Source organism: Nymphaea colorata, chromosome 3, assembly GCF_008831285.2.
Source record: "Nymphaea colorata isolate Beijing-Zhang1983 chromosome 3, ASM883128v2, whole genome shotgun sequence".
Taxonomy (NCBI): Eukaryota; Viridiplantae; Streptophyta; class Magnoliopsida; order Nymphaeales; family Nymphaeaceae; genus Nymphaea; species Nymphaea colorata.
In genome coordinates this window covers 8450354-8472662 of record NC_045140.1, presented here as the reverse complement: position 1 = coordinate 8472662, position 22309 = coordinate 8450354, and the positions used below count along the sequence as shown (strand labels likewise).

Here is a 22309-nt window from a genome sequence, read left to right as displayed (position 1 = left end):
AGATACCCGATGATGGAGTATCTCCATTCCTATGTTGATGCAAACATCGCCTCCCCATCAACATGCCAGGAAAATGTTGTCTTTCTTGACGTATCAGAAAGGGAAAAATCAAACATCCTCAGGAAAAGTTGTCCCATATTGAAAGTTATTCAGGCCATCAAATAATACAAGCACCGATGGACGATAGATACAGCTGGTCTAGGCTCCATGTTCACTTAACATATACTTACTTCTTAAATGGTTGGTGATATCTCAAAATTTGGGATAGGATGATTAGCTTGGCTGAGCTTGGATTTTTTTTTTTTTTTTGTCTCAAGGGCACTTGAATCACTAAGCCCGGTTTGGTATGAACACCACATGTAGTTGCATGAAGGTCCACCTTCATCACATTGAAATTTTTGACATTGACCACAAGGGGGTTGTTGCTACAGTTAGGGAGAGGGCCAGTAGGCAGCTGGTTCTCATTTCGAATCCCTGTGACATCAATTCACTATGCTGCAAAAGAATGTTGGTGCAACGGTCAGGATGGGGGCTGGTAGCGAGTCTCCATGGCATCAACCTTTTATGCTACAAAAGAAGGGTTACCGGCATGCAAGCTGGAACATGAGAATAGCCTCCTGCTCACCTGAAATCAATCATTGAAATTTGTTTTTTCTGGCACTTTTAAAAAAGGTTTTTGTTTAAAAAACTTGAGGTATTTCAGATTATTCACTCAAAAAATATTATTTTAGCAAAACTAGGTTAACAAATCCAGTTTTAACCGTATCGAAACACTCATAAAACGCTCCCAATCTCTCCAACTAATGAAATTGGGTAGTTGCTCCGTTGAGCGTAATGTTCTTTGAAATGGCAGAAAATTTGGTCGCCTGTCATTCGTACCTGAAGTCTGACGCAGTCATTATAACCATTCGTTTTGAGTTCCATTATATGTTGGGAGCCATAAGCCATTATATATTGTGAGCCATAAACCGGAAAAATATGTGGTCATACTGAGAGCCCAGAATATATTTTCAGCATCTCAGTTGCTCAAGATTTCTGCAGTTCCGGACAACGGCTGCTTGGGGGTTAGGCCCCCATCCTTTTATTTCAACAAAATAAGATGGTATATACAACAAAAATTGGTTCAGAAGGACCTCATCATCTATGATTGGTTTCTTTAAGTGGATCCCACATGTCATCTGTGGGATTCTATCTGGTAAACATGCCATTGTCGGGAATGGACATCAAAAGGTTGGTGGCTTCAGCGAGAGGCCATCTCCTGCAAAAAACAATCCTATTAAGAAGACTGCTGAACATAGAGTTAGTGTCATTGTGGCGCCTGCCTGTTAGGGTACTACAGAATTGCTGCTTCCAGTCGCCACTATTGGCCAGAATATAGATACGCCCTTGATTATCTTCTAAGTTAACCAGGTACCCGATGCATTCCATAAGTATCTCGGTCTCCCACCATTCAGACATGTTGCCAAACCAGCAAGCTAAACCGCGGCGAAACCGACCTGCTGTGTCTCTAATGAGGCCTGCGACCCTTTTTCTACCAGCCATAAACAGGGAGGTAATGCTGATTTCCACCCATGTATCTACTCGGTTTGCTCCATTGCTCCATAAGATCCCTGTGCATAACCAGTTTTGAGTTTTAATTCGTTGCGATATAGTCCACTGATACGTCCACCAATGATCGCAGCAGTGTGACCATAAAATTTTGGCCACATTGCCTATATGAATATCTCCTCTATGCTTAAACTGGTTGCTCCATAAGATTTCTGCAGTTATAATCACAATCTTAAGTTTGCTTTTAAAGATTCTAAGGGTGTGGCTATTCTTCATGGATAATAATGGTGCAGCAGAGTTTAGCATCTTCAAGTGGTGGGTGGAAGCAGCTGTTACTAATGTCATCATTATGTATGTTTCCAAACACTGCATCCATGGAAACGGAGCCTCAGAGCAATGCTGCAGGAGAGGAGACTTCCAAAAGAGACAACGACAGAAGGGATGAGTATTTCAAATGATTCAGTGCCTCTTTCATCTGGGAGCAGAATTTTACATCACAGACATATGGAATGTAGATATTAAGAGGGTTTTGAGTGAGCGGGAGGCTATTCCTACTGCCCCAGTGAAGGTTGAAGTCTTCTCCCTTCCCCTCAACCTGTAAGGTATAGGGCTGCTATGTGGTGTTTCAAAGCACCACCTCCACTATGCTTCAACTTGCATATCATTGTCTCCCTATTTGCAGTACAGAAGGTTGACATCATGAAAGTTCAAAACAAAGATTGGCCGCCTTCCAAACCTCTGTCGAGACTATTGCACCAACCCCTTGGTATTAGATATTAGGAGCGTTGATTCTCTTGTTCTGTTCATATCTTTTTTGGTTGAGTTTTCTGAATATTTCTGTTAATATCTGATGCTTAGCCTTCCTCCTTATTCTCCGTATACATATATTAATTTTGAATAAAAGAAAAATGACTGTTCCCCACAATCTTTTATTAGAAATGCATGGCATACCTGGTTGTGCTGATAGGCTGACCGCTGGTTGGTGAGACCAAAGGGTCAAGGTGGCATTAGGGTTCTATGCCCCTGGAAGCTTGACCTCTTTCAACCCAGGATAGAGCTGCACATGAGTCAAATCGAGTTCAACTTGGGCCAGTTTGAACTCAACTTGACTTAGAACACTCGAGCTCAATAGAACAAGCTCGAGCTCGACTCAATGATACAATGTCCGAACTAGTATTTTACAAATGCTTTGAAAGATGGATGAAATGAAAAGAAAAAGTCAATGTAAACCCAATCCATCCAAATTGGTGAGATTGATATAGAAAATAAATGTGTGACATCCTTTCATTTTCTTTATTTTTCTTTCCTTTCTTTCCTCATTCTTTTTTCTTCCATTTCTTTTCCATCGATTCATTTCCCGTACTTTTCCTCCATTCAAACATAAACATAGGGTAAATCTACCTCATATGTTGATCTGGCCAAACAGCCCTCAGATTCATAACCTGACACGAATGAATGGCAGAAGACTTGAGTAATGTCTATAATGTTACGCTGAACGATACGCCTACCACCAAAACGATACAGAATCTTAAAAATTCAGAGTCTTGAACTTTTTTGTTACTTTAAGTTGGTCATCCATTCAAATAGAAAGAGATAAAACATAGTAACGACTCGACTCGTGTACCAACGAGACGATGCAAGTCCTCCCAATAATGGTACCGTTTCACTGGAAATTTTCACACAAAGTATTCAAAAAACCGCCCTGCTTTTCTTTATTTGCGAATCGAGGTGAAATAAAACCGGCGTCAGCCTTCCGGCAACGGGTTTTTCCTCGGCAGCGGAATTTTCGTCGCCCGAAGATGGTACACTCTCTCCTCGGGTTCCTTCCCCCCCCCCCCCATTTCCTTCAATGTTGTTCTGTCTAAGAATTTGATGGTCTTGAGTATGTTTTGGAGATTGCTCTTACTCATCCGATCTGTATCTGAACTATTAATATTCGCTGTTATATCCCTCACTTCCGTCTTGATTCAGAGGGCTACTGCAGCAGTAGATCCGAAATTGACTCCGACTGCGTCGTTTCAGTTTGGTTGGTTGCCTCTGATCACTAGGCATCACTTTATGCGATTTGTTCGCTGGACCCGGAGATCAGTGGGTGTAGTTCTAACGCTTTGGAATTGGTCGTCGCTTTAACTGCTTGAATAGTTCTATTTGTCTTGGATATTTCTCCGGGATGCATGCTTATTTTCATTTCTTTGCTGGTTTTCTCATTTTCTGATAAGTTGGAGTGGTATTTCTCTTGCGGGCAGTCATGTTTCTGATTAATTCTGGCGCGAAACGCCCTGTGGTAATGGAATATTTTTGTACTTTCTTATGCCTCCAACTTCTCATCCATGATTATGCAATTTGGCGCGTGCTTATTTCGTGGGAGCCATTGATGTGCCTGTTTGCGGGCGAAATGGGGTTCTCGAGCCATTAGGGTTGCATTAGGTATTTCTGGGCATTGCAGGAATGCCGCCATTTGTGGATGTTCCTCTTTTCCTTTTTTCTCTCTGTATAAGAGCAAACGTTGGCTTTTTCTGTCTTAAATTGGTATGAGGAATGCGAATTTCTTTCTTCTTTGTAATTCTGTCACTTGATTGTTCAGGCGAACACTCAGCGGTTGTACCTGACATGCATAAGGAACACTCTGGAAGCTGCGATGTGCCTGCAGGTAGCTTAACAGGCAGTTTACCATCTTATTGAAATTGATGTAGCTTTTAATTTTTTGAAACAGCATTGACGTTTTGAGCCTGACCGTTTTGCTGCTTTTTCTAATAAGTCCTGAATCACGTATGCTTCTTGAAGTAAGTTGCTGCATATGTTACTTGGAAATGCTATGTATACGCTATGATAGTCCTGTTGAACCTTGGTAGTTGGAACATATTCTAGGGAAAATGCTTATTGCTATACTACCAAATACTGTTTTTCGTGTGCATAAGGAACAAGTTAATAACCAAGTGGAAATCATCAATTTTCAAATGTCCAAATAGCTTTTCTTCCACCCCCCTTTTTCACGGCTTACTGATGTTCAATAAAAACCACCTAAGAAAACAAAACCACCTAAGAGAATAGAACCATGTAGGAGATAGAAAGAATGCTAAAGACAAATAAGGAAAAAAAAACGAAGGGTAAATGTTTTGCCTATTTGTCAACTGCATTAGTTTCTACGTCAAGGTAAGCAATTACAGAAAGAAGGTAAGCAATTACAGAAAGATCGAAACATTCTTCCGTTTGTTACTTATAGAATGATTTTGATGCAATCAGTGAACTAATTTTGTTGGTTGACTCATAGATCTTGCCTTAGACCCTAAACCCTAAGTGTTAAAATCCTTTTAGTGGTCCATGAAAAGTACAAAAAAATAATGACTACGGGTTTGTGACAACATTTCTTCAGCAGTTCCTAAACCTTTATGATCTGCTACAAGTCTTTATTAGCTTGGAAAAAAAAAAATCCTTCTGAAGGGTCAAATATTTATTCAGTGGATGCATGACTATCGCCGTCAAATAGGAAAATTTTACTTTAACAGTTCTTTGAGTGCTCTTTAGCATTAGTAGATCTTGGTTTAGGTTCTGTACGTTTGGTGTACATAACACATATGGTACTTTTCCTTGTAGAATTTCCCATGCCAAGAAGTGGAAAGACATAACAAGCCAGAGGTTGAATTGAAGTAAGTTATCTTGCTAAGAGCACTTGAGAAAGCAGTTACTCCTGAAAATTTCTTTTAAAATGAAGTTCTGAGTTCAAAATTTGGTGCACAATATGTTGTCTGCAAATTTTGTTACTTCTTTTGCCCATATCTCTTGTGTTCTGCTATTGTTTTGCACCTTCACTATCCAAGTGCTTGTAATGGCGGAGCTCTGTCTCATCAAGGATCAATCCTTCGTGAGGCCATCCAACGGCTTGCATGTTCGGTCTCCTTTATTTGCTACTGAACTTGCCAATTGTCCTTTTAATTCTATTTTGGGGGAGTTAGGGGACAGAGAGGAAAGGCATCGTAGAGATCACACAGCTCTTCTTCCTTGTCACTAAAACTGTAAAACATCTTATTGATCCTTCCCATATAGTTCTCTATCACAATTCCAGGCCATTTCTGAATCTTGCTTCTGAGCTCTGATGCTTTGGTTTGATCTCAGGTCCACAAGGTTCTTTCATTAAAAAAAAAAAGAAAAAAAAAAAGAAAAGAAAAAAAGAAAGAAAGTAAAAAGAGAGTGCTAATCAATAAAAGAGCATGCAAAGTACCACCAAGCCCCAGTTCAACATTGATTAATGATCTAGAGTAGATAAGGTGGAAGTGGTTCAAAGGATTGGGAAGCCAAATTTAAAGCAACCATAACAGCATGGATATTCAGCAATGATGAAATCACCTGGCCAATGTAATTCAAAAAATGCTATTTTACCTAAAATGTGCAGCTGAAATTAGTCATTGTCAATTAACAAGAAAAAGTCTTTGGGAATTACATTTGTAACCGTACCCACAAATATCATTCTCAGGTTTTTAATGACTAAATTTTTCTCAGATATTTTTCAGCAAAGTTGTTTTTCTTGGAAAAAGCTTGGCACTTTTTTGAAAAAATGGAAAAATCTCAAAATTAGGTAAAAATAAAATAAATGAGAAACTAATAAGAAGACATAAAAATAACTATATAAAGTGATGTTTAGTGGTGATAAAAATACCGATAATATAGTTAATTCAAGTTTAAACAATGACAACTAGAACTGACATTTAACAACCATAATATCATCTAGGATATCTGACTTAGTAAAATAGTGAAGTCAGAAATGAAATTAGAAAATGGAAACTGGCAAATGCACAACTAACAACAGTTTGTAGCCCTCATGGATTTGTCAATACAAATCAAGTCATTCTTCATTAGAAAAAGGAAAAATAGTGAAATTCGTTAAAATATATTTTCATGTTCTTTTCAAAAAGTCATGGTCTTTTTTTTCTCTTCTTTTGACGTTAATATGGTACCTTTTCTTTTTCAAAAAAACTATTTGTGGCCAATGCCAGAAGTCATGTGATGTACCTTGTAATGGGAACTGCTGAACAATTGCATCTATGGCATGCCATAGATGTATGGCATGTATTTTCTTTGTCTAGTGGCATTGAATTGCAGTGCTATGATAGGATGAGATCAGGTGTGCACAGACTATCATAGATGGTATAGGTTCCAAATTTAATGAACGCTACCAATGGTAGAGAAAGTTTGCTAAACCTGCTGGATTATATTCACCTAAGCCCAACAAATACAGGATCAAAAGTAATAAACTACAATCTAAACTTAGCTCTTTCCTAGTTTCCTTTGCATGTTTCTTTGGAGGAAATAGATGAGTATATCACTGCAGATGTCTCCTCATCTGACATTTTGTGAAAATTGGAGAAGACCACATAAAGGTCAAGTATATGATGGAAGTATACTGGCTTATTTTCTTCATGTAGTGATCAGGCATCTTAAAAGAGTTTTTGCTGATGGTTATTCTTATTGTTTTTTTCTCTTTTTAGATATTCATCTCCTTTACTATGGATGGATATTTGACATTAATCTGTGTATGCAGGACGAGTCCAGAGCTTCTGCTGAATCCTGTATGGTTCTGCTTCATTGATCATTGAATGTCATGGTTATCTCATTACCACTTCTAGCTTCGTTCTCCTTGTGGAGGCATGTGTCATGTATCTCTGTAAAATGTTTAGAACTTGGTTAATCTTTGTCATTTATCTTTTTAAGCTGCTATATTCCACAAGTCACTCTTCTATAAATCAAGCTTTATTATGTTTGAAGATGCCATGACCAAGAATTGAAAAGTTGGTCTTCTATTGTAGTTGCTTGCAGTTTAATATTCTCCATTAACATATGCTACTTATGAGTCCATAATCTGGGATGCTAGCTAATTAGGTATCACAGTATTGAGTGCATTCAGGCAATTGCTCATCATTTTTGTGGTAAGAAAGTGAAAAAGGTATTGTGATAACAAAACTGGACATGAAATGTTTTGTTGTTATTGGAGCCTCAGAATTCAAGCATGATTGCAGCCATTCACTCAATAAAAAGAGAGAAAAAAAAAGAGGGGGGGGGGGTGTTGATACTAAAACTGCACATGTTATGCACCGAGTTTTCCTGGTCTCTTTATTACTACCATGCCCAGCAGTGCCATAGGCCAACATCATCCTGTGCACTGAAAGCTTTGGTTCCAGGTAATGCCCCATTGGTTCCCAGAGGGGATGTGATCTAGGCTTCTGGCAGATTAGCAGACCAGGCCACCACTGCTAAGTGAGTGGTCAAAGGTTTGACATTTGGACCCCATGGTATCCATCCTTTGCATAAGCCAAAGCAGCTCGGTACCTTGTGGGTAGCGAAAGGGTACAGAAACGCCACACACATGGAGGATTAGAAATCAGTTGTCTATCTTTTGAACTTTATTTAATGATGCCAGTATTTTGTTGGAAATTTATGCGTTATTTAAATTATGTAGAAAGAAAAATGCAAGTCTCTATGGTTCCATTTCTTTCATTTGTCTTGATGGATTGGTAGTTGTTGATTGTGTTTGAATGCTTGATATTGCTTAGCTTTAGCTTTGGAAATAAGCTAAAGTTACTGGATCTAGTTGTTTGTCTCTTGCTCTTGTACCTTTGGACTTCAGAGCTACATTTAGTGAGTTGTTTCAGTCATTGCTTGAGATAATTAACATTTTTGCTTTCTTGTAGGTTTTGATATGTCGAAATGAAGCAGAGAAATGCTTCATCGAGACATCCATTAATTCCCTCCGCATAAGCATTAAGGTAATCTCTTCTTTCTTCTATTATGTCATGCCATTGTTTTTAACACAGTATTGCAAGGTTGGCCGATGAGCCAGCTGGTGTGCACTTGGCAGAAGAGGCTGACTTGTTCCCACTAGGCCACTGAAATGAAGTAGGAAGCAGCACTTTCACATTTTCACCATTAGTTGCTCGGCCAAGGTCAACATGACCTACTAAATAGGATCATATATGTTGACAAGAAGTCATTGATGTTGATCCTATCTGCTTATCCCATTCTGCTGTTTGCCTATTCCAGCACACAATTTATTTTTGGTAGTTCACCAATTCCAGAGCAAAAGCTTGTGGCCTTCTTCACATTCCCCTTAATATCCTTGTTAGTAGAATGTTCAGTGAGTACAGCTGTGATTCCTTGAAATCACCTCCATTTGTCTTCCGGGTGGGAATTTGGTTAGGTGAAGATGGAATATTCAAGCCAATGTGTGAAAGTTCGCATGGAATGAAATTGTGAGATTTTGCTCCTCAGTATATATAACAGTTTAAATTTATGTCCGTAAGAAAGGGGAAAGGGATGCATATAATGCAGCCTGATGAAACCTTATGTTCATTGAGTAAATTTGGCCTAGTCATTTCTAAAAATCTGTAAGGAAATGGAAGGACCCGATTCTGAAAGCTTGCTTTTATCATGAAATGACGATATTTAAATCAGCAAAACCAAACTTATACTCCACTGAAGTCTTCGCTACTGTAGAAACTAACCTGTTGTTGAACATACATATATTCATGTATATGCTTTGGCATGATGCTTTGATCATGCAGTGTCCTTGACAATCATGTTGCTACTTATGCATGCTTTCCTTTTTCAGGTAAAGCAGGCAGATGAGCTTGAAAACATTCTAACAAAAAAATTTCTTAGATTTTTGTCCATGAGAGCAGAGGCATTCCAGATATTGAGGAGGAAGCCTGTACAAGTATGTTATTGTTGTCCTTTGCTTTGCTCCTGGTACTTCTGTTTTGAATGTTATCAACTCAACTGTACGATCTCAATATCCTGTTTTTTGTGTGTTATGTCTACAGAGTGCAATCAGCCTAATTGCTTAAGCTTTCAAATTAAAATTTATCCTGCCATGCTTCAAAACATTTTTTTTTAATATCAAAATTAAGAGATGAAGCTTTTGTTTGTCTAGTTGTGTGTGGCTAACCCTAGACCATTATTAATGGCTTCCTTTTCCATCAGTCTTTCTTTGGAATTTCAATTTACTTTCTGGTCATTAAAAAACTTTTTTAAAGTATCTCAATGTGTTTATAATAGCCACAAGTTCTTACTCTTAAAACAAGTATCTCAACTTGTTTTTATTTGAATGTTCTTACTCTACCATCTGATGGATTAATTTATTTCATTTAGACTTATGATCCAATGGTGTGCCTAAATCTCCTAAAACAAATGTTTGCTCGTAAAATTCACAACAAATCTGAACTGGAAAATGTGGGGTTCCTCATGGTTTGGCTTGTGGTGTGATGTGGCAGGGTTATGACATTAGCTTTCTCATCACAAACTTCCACTGTGAAGAAATGCACAAGCACAAGCTCATTGATTTTATCATTCAGTTCATGGAGGTATGTCTTCTTATGATAATAATCTCCTAAAACTTCTAATTCTGCTGCACTACTTTGTCACGTGCATTTGATTATAAATAATTTGGGTCAGTCTTGTAATCACTGCTAAGAGTTTATCCACCATTTTTTTTTTGTTGAAGTTAGTTCTTATTTCCTGGTTCTTCTGCTTAAGATTTTTCATGTTCCTCACGGAAGAACTACTATTTTTACTTTCCCGTTTGTACTTGACGTTTGTGCTTGGCTCTTAGACCTGCCTTCATGAACAAGAAGGGGTAGATGGTAGCTCTCTCCAAGCTGTGTACATGTGGTCTTTCCGATAATCCTTTACCACCGACGACAACCTCTCACATTTTTCCTTGTTTACCTCTCCTTTGTGTGCAGGACATCGACAAAGAAATAAGTGAACTAAAACTCTCTGTGAACACCAGAGGGCGGCTTGTAGCAACAGAGTTTCTAAAACAGTTCGTCTAGATGCCCGCTCCCCGTAACTCGTAACTCCGCAGATTTCTTCAGGCTCCTTTCCGATTAGCAGCTCCTGACTAGTTATCAAGCGTATAGCGGGATTTAGTGGTGTGAATACCACTAAATGCTATACCACATGGCAAGAAGAAAAGAAGAAAATGGCAACTCATCATTTGACGAGAAGTGGGAACAGGAAAATTTCAGTACTTCAATGCTTTCAAGAATTTGTGGATAGCTCCTCTTGTTTTTCTACTCATTTGTGATCATGCATGTGGGTTTCTCTGTGATTTTGATGTCCCAATCACTCATGCAAGTAAAAGTGCCAGTAGGACTAGACAGCTTAACCCTAAGAAGGATCCAATTAGGAGGATGGCCTACGTGTTCGGTAACTTAACACGTGGGGCCCACTTTATACCATTTTAGGGACGGCATTTTCTTATTTTCTTTTCTTTTTTTTTCAGTTTTCGCCTTTGTTCTTGTAGGGGAAAGTCTCTTTCTACCGTCAAGGGTAAGTTGGTAACATATTGTCTCATGTTATGGGCCTAACATGTTAACCTGCTCTGCCCAACGACGGTGTGAGCTGTACTTAAGGGGGTTTAATTGAAAATTTAAAAGAAACGAGGAAAAAAAAAAAAACTAAAATTGTAAAATCAAGTTTTGTCGCCGCTTTAGCTCTATTTCACCTTGATAATTACGTCAAGTTATTCCTTAAAATACATGCGATGGATATACTGTTGTAGCCCGTATCGTTTGTGGATCAAATCACACAATCTTATAATAGAAAGGTTTCTTTTCCTATTAGTGCTTTTGTTTCTGATTCTTGAAGAATTAGAAACAAACATTTCCGGTTTGAATTTGTTCATCTGGAGTTTGTTTTTTTTGTCCTTTCATTTCTTTTCAGCATTCTTTTTTCAAGTATCAAATGAAAAGGAAACCAAAGAATGTTAAAGAATGAAAAGGAAACCAAAGAATGTTAGAGAATAAGAAAAAAGAAAAAATTATGTATTGGAAACTTTTTTTTTTTTGGGTCTCCTTTAAGGAACATAGTATAACCGGTTGGGTTAGAGGTCTGTATACTTGTGTGTTTTAAGTGGTGGTTTGCAGTATCTATATTGAATGGTGCACTACTGTCATTGTTGATGCCAATGGAGCTCAAAACCTTAGGGCAGTAGAAATTTTTTGGCCTGGAAGCAACAGATATCTGCCCATGGCAAAAGTCTCTTTTGAAATGAAAAACATTGAAACAGTCTGATCATGCAACCTAACCATTACTGGGTGCCATTTCCAGTGGAGTTGGAGTGCTGGAGGGATAGGCTTTTGCCTTTATTTCTGAATTATACACACACACGAACGATACAAGGCCTAGCCACACATGGGTCCAACTAAAGACAAGTCACCAAACCCACTTACCAAAAACAGGAACAAGAGATTGCTATCAGAAAACACAACAAGATAAATGACGTACATAGAGAACAACTAATCAAAATAGCATCTCCCGTCAGCCTCTCCATAGCAATTCCCCCATTTGTGCCACATGAACTGGGATTCCACCATTTACTAACTCAAATAAGTCTCCCCACTGAGCAATCCTCTTCCATTTTAATGGCCATTTCCTCCTGCCCTCCATAAAACCGCTCAGCCTTCTCCGCTGCCCCCACATTAAGCTGACAACATAAGCCCCTTTGAAACTACCATCAACAGACTGCGTTCAAGAAACCCAAACCTAGCCGCATCATTGCCCTCAGATGCATCTTCCTTACAGAAATGTGATTATTGCCATCCAAAATCAGAAAGGCCTCAACCATTTCACCACCATGGCCAATGAATGGTTTTGAAGGAGATCGATCTCCTTGGACGTCAGAGCAAACCATGCCAGTAGGCAGTCGTATATATACTTTATCGTTTTCTTTACCTTTCCACTTAATTGCTTTATATGCCTCTTGACAGCTCTTCCAAACTATCAATGGAGACGCATTGGTCCTTCCTTCCCTCCCATTTTCTGCCTCAACATGTTCCTTTCCCATCATAGTTCCAGCAAACCATGTGGAAAGTAATCTTCCGGCACTTCAGTGACCACCTATATACGGCCAAAATTCACCTACCGTTTGAACTTGGGTGTCTCCAACAGCCCTTTTTCAACTTCCCCCCACCTTTTATCTTTGGAGAAAGCTCTAACATTTTTCCAGCTTTCCTCCTCTTCTTACTACTTTTACAGCCCAACACCATGAAAGTATAGCCCAGCGAAACCCCCTACTCTCCCCTATTCTGAATTCGAAAACCAGACTCAGAAAAGGATTACCAATACAAAGGTATGCCAGCATATTTGGGAGACGAATCCCAATCTCGGTGGACTGATTGACTTTTGATCTTCATCTCCTCCGCCAAAGTCCAGGGGCTTGCTATGAAAACATGGTTCTTCGCTTGCCCACTCGCTTCCTCAAAACTTGGCATAATTTCTCTTCAAAATCTACTCTAATAAAAAATTGATTATTTAGCTTTGAGGGTCTCACTGATGATACATCCTCAATTCAATTTTCATGGCGCTATTTTTTTTTTTACTAAACAATAAATGTACAATAGAATAATAATACTGTTGAACATCTAAGTCTGTAAGCTGTCGTGGACTTTAGGGACAAGTGGCTGTCAAGAAATTGCCAAAAAGTGATTTTTTGCATCACCGAAAACTTTGGATTCAGCGCCATGGTCCACGCGTAGCTAATGTTGTGAACCTAAAAGGTTGAGTCATTCTCTCATAAGCAACAGGATGGATAGGATATGAACTGTGCCGTGCCATTCTCTGAAATCTCAGTTGCCATTGCAGCAGTCCTATTCATGGCATCATCGGGTCGGCTCGGCCCGGCCCAGCCCAGCCCAGCCCGACACCAAAACCCTGGCCCGGGTTCAGCCCGATACTTAAAATTTGAGCTCAAACTTAACTTGATTAAATTAACATATAGCTATTTTTAATATAAAATAATATATAAATATAATAAAGTATTATAATTTAATATAAAAATCAATAAAATATATATTAAAAAATATTATCGAGCTCACCCAGGCTTAATCGGGCCCACCGGCCCCACCCGATTAATTATCGGGCCCGCCCGGTGCCCTTTTCTCCGAGGCCGATTCTGGGTCCGAATCAGCCGAGCATGGGTACCCGACCCAACGTCCAGCCTTAATCTTCAAAGTTTCCACTACATTTGCTCAAGCTTAGTGGTCTTCTTTGCCATCCGGCCGCCTCCCACAACCCATATAGGGTTTAGCCATTTAATGAACCCTTAGAATAACCCATGTTTAGAAGATGGTCTTAGAATTAAGGGATATGGAACTGCCATATGTTGGCAGGGAAGTGAATGAGTAAGATAAGGTCCGATGTTTTATCCAAAGTTGAATTCAAATAGTTGGATCCGAGATCACAATTTACATTCAAGTAATAATCGGATCTGGATATGGTATAGGCTTTTTCGTTTGTGCCTTACAGGTTCTGACAGATGTCTGACTTTCATAGACTCAACGACACGTAAAATTATAGATAGGACTTTGTAATTCAAATAAGATTCTTAATCGAATTACCTAATATGCTAATAGTAAAAAATGCTAATAACCATGTGATATTTGAATATGATCCACTGATAAGCCTACATGTTGGACCATGGGATTGGCAACGGCCAGAATGAGCTTTTCTCCAAGCAGTGTATTAGGAAATAAATTCTCTCAGATACCCTTTTAAATCTCATTTCCGAAGTTCATATTTTCAAGCAGAAAAAAAAACATCAGTGTGGATGAAACCTTCAATTACTAATCAAAGCCCTTTCAAATCCTCGGCTCCCCTCTCATTTCATTGTCTCTTTCCAATAGTAAGGCCCAATTTTCTTGGCGAAGGGCATACGAAGCAAGTTCTGTCGGGAAGGAAAGGCAAGTGAGCAGTATAGACCCACGATACGTATAAACTAAATTAACTCAAAAATGAAAATATTGTATGTATAAACTAAATTAAGATACGAATAACACCAAAAAATTCGTGTAAACAGTAATATTTTCCTTAAGATAGGTCGTCATTATGAGAAATATTGGAACATTTTCTGAGTATCAGCGATCTTCCTGACCATAATGAAAAGACCCACGATGCAGAATCATGGCCAGGAAGATTCGCTGATACCTTAGAAATTATTGCGATACGAAAAAACATAAATAAATAAAAGCTTTCAAAATACATCAGATATTGCATATATATGGCACTGAAAAAACACATATTCTAGTAGCAATTTGCCACACTTCTGCTTTCCCAAGAAATACAAGAACAGCAGCAAGCAGTGCAGCTGCCATTCACAAGCTGCAGCATATTGCATTGCATGTCTCCAGCATTAAGCCCCAGCTATGAAACCAGATCAGGAGATAACAACTGTTACCTATGTTCATATTTCCTCACAAAGGATGTACAGTGGACTGCTTGACGACAGGAGCAGGTCAGACAAAAAGGAAAGGGGAGGAAGAATGCCGAAAGCCTCAAAAAAGGAAAGTTGCAAATAATCAACTTTCCAGGGCCAAATCAATGTTTCTTCCAATAACACCAGAAATTGGCAACAAAACTTCTAGCAATTCCGGAGTCTTAAAAGGGCATATCACTCAAGGGGATTCTCACATTTTGAATGAAAGCATCTGGGTCTGCAGAGCTTGGTTATCCTCTAATAGGCGGTCATATTCCAGAAGCAAATCTTGAGATTGTTTCTGAAGGGCAAGAACATTGGCTTCTGCAGATCGTAATTGTTTCTCCTTTTCTTCAGATTTCAGTTTCAGTTTCTTTAGTTGTTCTGATAGTTGCAAAATTTCTTCTTTCAGAGTCTTTGTTTCTTGAGAAACCTTCTCTTCCTTCTCTTTGAGGAGAAGGCACTCTTCCTGAAGTTTCTTGGCATGTAATTTTGAAGCACCAACCGCTAGCCGACAACCAGTGAGTTTTCTGAGATAGTGATGCAACCGAACAATGACAAAACCGAGAAAAAGAGAATACCCTGCAACAAATGAGAATCTGTTCAGAATGTTTTGAGCCACAGTCAGCTCCGTGTGCTCAACACATCTCAAACAATAGACACATTAATATACATAGGGCAGTTCTATGCTGTAGTGTGCCACATGTTGTTGGATAGCTAAACATTAAAAGCCTGTCACTAAAAAACAGCTGTCATATGAATATTAGCGATGGTTTATGATGCAACAATTGTTTATAGTATTTTTTCAACAATCTATGATTCTATGCTGCTTTAGTGACAAGTTTTTAGTTTTTAGCCATCCGGCAACATCCAGTCATGGCAGCGTATAAATCCATATGCACACATGCACACATATATATGGAAGACTAAGTTCTTTTTCCAACACTTGTATTGAGGAAAGAAACAACATCCTGCCTCTGAAATGCACGACCAGAGGAGGAAGCATGAGACAGCATTACCCTCTTAAAACTAAGTATAATAGAGGTGGGAGGAAAAACAGACTACACATCATAAGACGTAGCAGATGGAGATGGCTTTCACTAAAACGAAGCATCATAGGGTCTAGCAGGTACAAATATCTTTCATCCACATATTCACAATGTTCACCCTTTTCTTTCTTTTGAAAATATTGTTGTATTTTTTAGTGAAAAGGGACAATCCTTGGGATTAGAAATTGTGCCAGACTAATATTTAGTGGTACTGACCTGAAATGGAAAAAAAGAACAAGCAGGTCATGCATGCTCGCTCATACACACACAAACCAGAAAAAGGAAAATTCGTATTGACTTCTTTTTAGTTCTTTGATTTCTCTAATCAGAGTGGTAAGCAACCTCAAACATGTGAAGACATACACTTATCTCCAAATAAAGCAAATTGATTCCTCCCCTTCTTTCCATGGTAAAAAATGCAATCAACCCGACTGTTGGAAAGGAAATGAACAATAAGATCCCCGCTATTGATAGTGAAAGAGGAATTCTACCCATTCTTTTCATTTGCTATCTTTAATGAACCTAAGACCAAGTGACCTATTGTTTCAAGAAGAAGAAACATTATGCTAGCTAAAATCCATTCCGAGTATACAAATCTCAGAAAGAATTTTCCTGGTCTCCCAGCAGAAGATGACATGTTAGTCTACATGCTGCAAAAGGACAATGACTATTCTTATCTCCTCGACCACCTTAAGTTTGACATACAGAAATAAGGTTGATTTTTTCATCATTCCCTAGAGGGACCATAACGTCTAACAGCTCTCCACTTCCTGCTCCAATTTGCAACATTCTTCAGAACCATTCCTCTGTGCAGCATCCATAGTTCCATTACAGCTAGCATGATCATGAGGAGCAGCTTCCACCTGTTAGCACACTCTACCATAAGACACCGGATCAGCCACTTATTCAGGTGCCTTTCCTGCAACCAAGAGTACACCACACATTCCTAGACACCGCATGCTGCAACTGTATGGTCTCAAATAATCAATGCTGGACCAAAGATGATCTTGGCAGATGAGAGCAGCCGAAGGTGATCTTGGGAGACCACAAACAAGAGTAGTTTGACACTTTATCATGTATTCACCCTTAATATTTGCTTTCTGCCGCCATTTTCTTTGAGTTCAACTAGAGAATATGGATAGCTTTCATCATACCCAATAATCTATTCTTGATAAACAAAGTGGAAACAGCCACCGGAAAGGATTTGTGGACGAAAAAACACCTCCCAAAATCGAACAAAAGTCCATGGTAATGCACAAACATACAGAACAGCATGCTCTGCTGCTCAGAAGCAAAATGAAAACCAGTTATAAAGAAAAAATTAGGAAGGAAAAACTACCTACACATGGCACACAAGGTCATGACAATGCAAGCACATAAAACAGATGAAAACAGTCACAAGGAAAGATGTAGGGAGACAAGGCCACCCATTCGTTAAACGTAAGGCCAGAGAGCACAAAACGCAGAATATAGCAAACACAACGAAAAAAATCACCCATAAAAGGTTTAAGGAGAAAAAGTCATCTATTCATCAAACAAAAGACCGCGAAACACATAAAACAGAACCTACCTAATAATAATAATAATAATAATAATAATAAAAGCAACTAACAACACACAAATTGCAGCGAGGTAGGGTGTAGATACCAGTAAGAGAGACTTCCAGTAGGCGGGTCCTCCAAAGGACCTGATCCATTGGGGTGGTGGTGCCGGTCTTGATGCCCCTGTTCTGAATCTTAAGAATGCTGATGAAGCTGGAGAGGAAGATGAGCAACATTGTGCAGGCTAGGGTTTTAAGAGTGGCAGGGCCCTTCCCTATCTCAAGCTGGTCCAGGCCCCTGATAGTGAGTTCCCTCAGAGGACCTATCTTGATGGTAAGCAGCAAGACCACCAACCCCTCCACAATCAACAGCAAAAACAATAAGGGTATCATCCTTTTCCCTTTCGCCTCCCCAGATTCTCAATTGGAGGAAATACCAGATGCAGAGAGAGCTATAAGGACCAAGAGGTTTGTGAAAAGGATGGAAGAGAGTCAGACATGGAATGGCGGGATGCTTGGCGAATGAAAAAGATGATTAGACACTAGATGAGAAATAAGAACGCGTTCAGGCTTTCCTGGACAGTGTGATGGACGAAAATTGCCGCGATTCCGCCACCTCCATATCTCTGTCTGTCTGTCTGTCTCTCTCTCTCTCCGTGTGTGTGCGCGTGTGTATAAATAGTAAAGCGTCCTTCGTCGGCTGTGCAGTGTTTCTTCTATATGAAGTATGAACAGTAGTGGAGCACTCGTGAATGGGACTTGGGACGAGAGTTCTACTTTTAGGATTCCTTTTTGCGGCAAAATTTTGGAATTCGGCTCTCTATGCTTGTGACAGATCTGAAGACATGGGGATGTTGGTTGTTTGCATACTTTCTGATATTTTCCTTGAATCAGCTTTTGATTTCACGATGAAAAAAAACTGCACGCTCTTTCCTCTTCCCCTCAATAAGATTAAGATATATCCCAAAAACTCATTATACTACATAAAAAGCACCTTTCAAATAGAAATTTCTTCTCTCTGGAGGTTTCTCGTTCAAAGACAATCAAGTGTAGGTGGGGAGTGAGCCTCGTACCCAAGGGAGGAGCTAGAAAGTTTTGGTTATAAAATTTTAAAAACACCAATATGTGAATAAATATGTAAATAAGAAAAATTTACCTGGAATATCAGTATAAAAATAAACAGTTTCTTTTGTAGATTGTGTGGGCAATAGGTAATTTCCCACATAGTGCACCCCTGGTTCAACCCGTCTTGATTGTCCGTTTCTTCACGAGTTTGTCACTCTTTTAGGTTTGATTGTGTAGATAAAAGAACAGAAATAAAGTGTGAAATACATGAAATTGCTGAAGAACCAACTTAGAAAATGGGAATTATGAAATCTCTTTGTTTTAAAAAATTGTCTTTTTATGGAAGGCACATTAGTTGTTTAGATCTATTATCTTTTCCATCCATTATTGTTCTACTTGTAAACAACTTTACAAAACCCAAGCTGTCAATTATAAGTAACTGTTTATCCGTAAACGCATAAAAAGTTCAGCAGTTACTTATAAATTCATCTTTTTAAACAATAAAAGCAAAAGGAGAGGGATCCACATATCCAACACCTCCTCCATGCTAATCAATAATAAAATGTTTAACCGAAAGGAGAAAAAGCCATGAAAAGCGGTTGATTGAAAGAGGGCTCCTCTTTTTCCTCTTCCAGTCGCACGATTGTTGATGCTTTGGGTCATAAATTATCTATGAAAAAGAAAAAAGATGAGATGTAATGGATGCATGGCACAAAAAGTGACATGAGAGAAGTAAAGAAGAGAAAAAAGAACCCAGGCCCAAAAAAAAGTTAACAAGTTGAAGAAGGTGGTAAGCAAAGTAGAAGCGAAAGGCACCATTCTTTGAAAAGTTGGATTAGATTTTAGCTACCCATCTTGTTTAAATTATGCTATAAATGTAAAGGTGCGCCTGCGCCAAGAGAGAGAGAGAGAGAGAGAGAGAGAGAGAGAGTCTGCTGTTAACCAAGGGCCATGTTTGGGACCTGAGATCCGCACGGATTTGAAAACCTTTGATTTGTTGTCCCATCTACTCTGGTCCCAGCTCAGTTCTAGTACGTTTTTTAGTACAAAACTTAATGGAAGGCTGTACATTTATCTCCTCCAGACAGCGGGATCTCAGCCATCAAAGCTTAACTTAAGCGTGCGTTTGATAGCCTTAGATCCCAAATCATGGGATGATATGAAATCCATTTGATGTGGAACCCCGTTGAGTAAACAAACACCAGATGTGAAATCCATTTTATGAGGGCTTGAGTTTTCATCCCAGTTCAAACCTTCATATCTGAGTTCCTTAATTTCAAGGACCTTGAAAGTAAAGTGAACGAAAAGGTATGACTAGAAAAGAAGGGAAACAACGGAGGAGAAAATGCAGATGAAGGTGTCTCTTTAATGGAGAACCAATTTCTATGACAATTCTTTGGTTTGAAATGGAAGAAGCTGAGTACTAAGTTATAGAAATCAAAATTAAAACTTACATATTTACAATTTTTTTAAATAAGAGGAAATTTCCTTTTGAAGCCTACCTCTTGGCTATAATTGGAAAAAAGATTCTTTTCATAATTTTCTTAATAAGAGTCTTAATCATAAAATTGTTAAATATATCACATTTTTGTTAACTTGAAAGTATTTTATGTTAACTTTAAGAGGGAAGAGGGTGAAAGCCCCCACTGCCTCTTTTTATTGAGGTGCAATAAGACTGGTCCACTGCAATATGGAGACTCTCCTTTTTGTGATTTTTTCAAGTGATACAACCATGACATTTGGGTGATTTCAAGAGGGTGATAGGTTGCTTTATGTTGAAGGAAGGCAGTTTATCTAGGCAGCTTAGCTGGCATTCAATGGTTATTGTGATCTCTTTTCGTTGTGTGCAAGATATTAATGATTGTCATGTTTAGGCATATTTCTTGTAACTTACTTATATTCCCCTATTTTCATCTTTGGAGAGTCATCATACTTTGCCATTTATTGATGTAATTGAGTGCTAGAAAATTACTACAATGCATCCCATGTGCTGAGCTGTCTTTCTCCATGGGCTAAAGTGATTTAGATAGATAAACAACAGAAGGCTGAGCCGCAATCAAACATATAAAAAAACATAATCACTATGATATAGTGATATGCACATGCAGTCACATAACTTGTCATAATAGTCTTTCACATATTCTACAATATGTAGAAACCGCTCAACCACAATCGACACACTTATTAGTCATATTATTAGTCATATTTAATTCATGCACATCCACTTCATTCACATTCTTTTGTTTACATTCATTTCATTTACATTTGATTCACTGAATTAACAGCTCATATGGGTGCAAAACACATGTGCGTGCATACCACATGTGACCTACAATCGAAAGACAACTTCTGTGGTGGCTCAAAACAATACACATCTGTTCACACTGCAGCAGTAGAGCAATCAATCATGAATATATAAATTTCAAAGTGAGTTGCTCAGCCTTCCCTTGGACACTCAGGTTGAGAAGGCATGAGTCCAATGCTCCAAGCACATCACATAACGATATCTTGGGCCTTTGCACCGCTTACGTTCTGAATAGGGGAAACCAGTGGCAAAAGGCAGAACATATCTCAAACACATTGTCATAGCCCACTAACCTCCAATCAATTATTCTTTCTTAATTTATCATTATGAAAGCACAATGACAATAAAATTAGCTAGCACACGAGATTGGTTCACTTCACAGGTGCACCCAAACCCCAAATCATCTCTTTAAGAACGTCACACATTCAATCAATATTCTTAGCTAGCCCGATCATACTTTCTGGGTACTTCTACCCATTAAGTTCATTCAATTGTATCATTGTCCAACGGTAATGTAGATGAAAATCCGTGACATTCACAACAGTCAAACCATAACAATCACTTCATATAAAAACTTAGCCAATCTATAGAGAGTAGTCTCGATCCATGATTCGTTCATAGTTTTCCTATGCAAATATCATGTTAGGATACTCACTAATGCACAATCGAGGTCGAGAAGATACTCGACTTGATACTTCAGCTAATCTATCCTAAACAATTATAATTCATAGCATGCATATGTCATCGCATAATGTTTTAAAACAATCAATCAATTTTGTAATCAATCAATCTCATACCTACATTTATATGACAATAAGCACATTATATCAGATATCATTCAAATAAAACACAATCATAAGATCTAACGATCCTAAAAAACCCATACTTGGGAATATAACACACTCTCCATATTTGGCCCTAGGTAGAGATTTGCTTGAAATGCCACCATGCTTGTCACGCGTCTCTACAAAAACCCAAAATTGCCTCGAGCTTCATATCCTATTACTCAAGGTCTAATCAATGTGTCTGGTCCACATGCAAAAAATCAAAGCAATAAGTTTTCGATCCACTTCGCTTTAAAATCTGTTTAGGTAAGAAATAAGACCATCGAGTTATAGGTTACCATTTCAAGAGGGTATCGAAAGGTAGAATTAGCCCGTAGAACCCTCTAACAAGTTTTTCTCATCCTTTCAATATTATGATTGATCGATTTAAATTCCAAAATCTTGATTCAAACTATGTTTAAGATATTTCTCAACTTGCTTACTTAGTTGAGGTGTCATCCTAGTAGGTCTGGGCATCGGGTTAGGCCGGGCCAGGCCGAACCGGGCCGGCTCGGCCTGTTTACAAAACGCCGTTAACAATTAGAATTCTGATCGGTCTGGTCCGCTACCTGGCTCGACTATTAATGGGTCAGGTATGAGGCCTAGTCAACCACGTTCGAGGCCCGACCCAGCTTGTTTTTTAATTGCTAAATGGGTCGGGTCGGGCCGGGTTGGGCCAGGCTGTGACAGGTCAGGTCGAGATTTGGCCCCTCGTCCCTTGGCTTGGTTTTCTTG

At 38.8% G+C, this 22309-nt stretch overlaps 2 protein-coding genes across 5 annotated transcripts; one reads left to right on the top strand and one right to left on the bottom strand.

Moving 5' to 3' along the window:
- Positions 1 to 3179: 3179 nt before the first annotated feature.
- Positions 3180 to 10648, top strand: LOC116251590 (actin-related protein 2/3 complex subunit 4). 4 transcript variants are annotated; one of them, XM_031625949.2, is made up of 8 exons: positions 3180 to 3350; positions 4133 to 4198; positions 5143 to 5195; positions 7085 to 7112; positions 8232 to 8306; positions 9149 to 9253; positions 9810 to 9899; positions 10281 to 10648. In XM_031625949.2, exons 1-8 carry the CDS (start codon positions 3183 to 3185, stop codon positions 10368 to 10370), a joined length of 675 nt encoding a protein of 224 aa, XP_031481809.2. In that variant the 5' UTR covers positions 3180 to 3182; the 3' UTR covers positions 10371 to 10648. The 4 variants fall into 4 exon arrangements, with proteins under 4 accessions (XP_031481809.2, XP_031481807.1, XP_031481808.1 ...); XM_031625947.2 differs by lacking the exon at positions 3180 to 3350 and adding an exon at positions 3382 to 3636; XM_031625948.1 differs by lacking the exon at positions 3180 to 3350 and adding an exon at positions 3643 to 3832.
- Positions 10649 to 14540: 3892 nt separating this feature from the next.
- Positions 14541 to 18265, bottom strand: LOC116249674 (uncharacterized). The gene is made up of 2 exons (XM_031622867.2): positions 17488 to 18265; positions 14541 to 15373 (listed from the first exon to the last, which is right to left on the bottom strand). Exons 1-2 carry the CDS (start codon positions 17771 to 17773, stop codon positions 15003 to 15005), a joined length of 657 nt encoding a protein of 218 aa, XP_031478727.1. The 5' UTR covers positions 17774 to 18265; the 3' UTR covers positions 14541 to 15002.
- Between the last annotated feature and the right edge of the window lie 4044 nt (positions 18266 to 22309).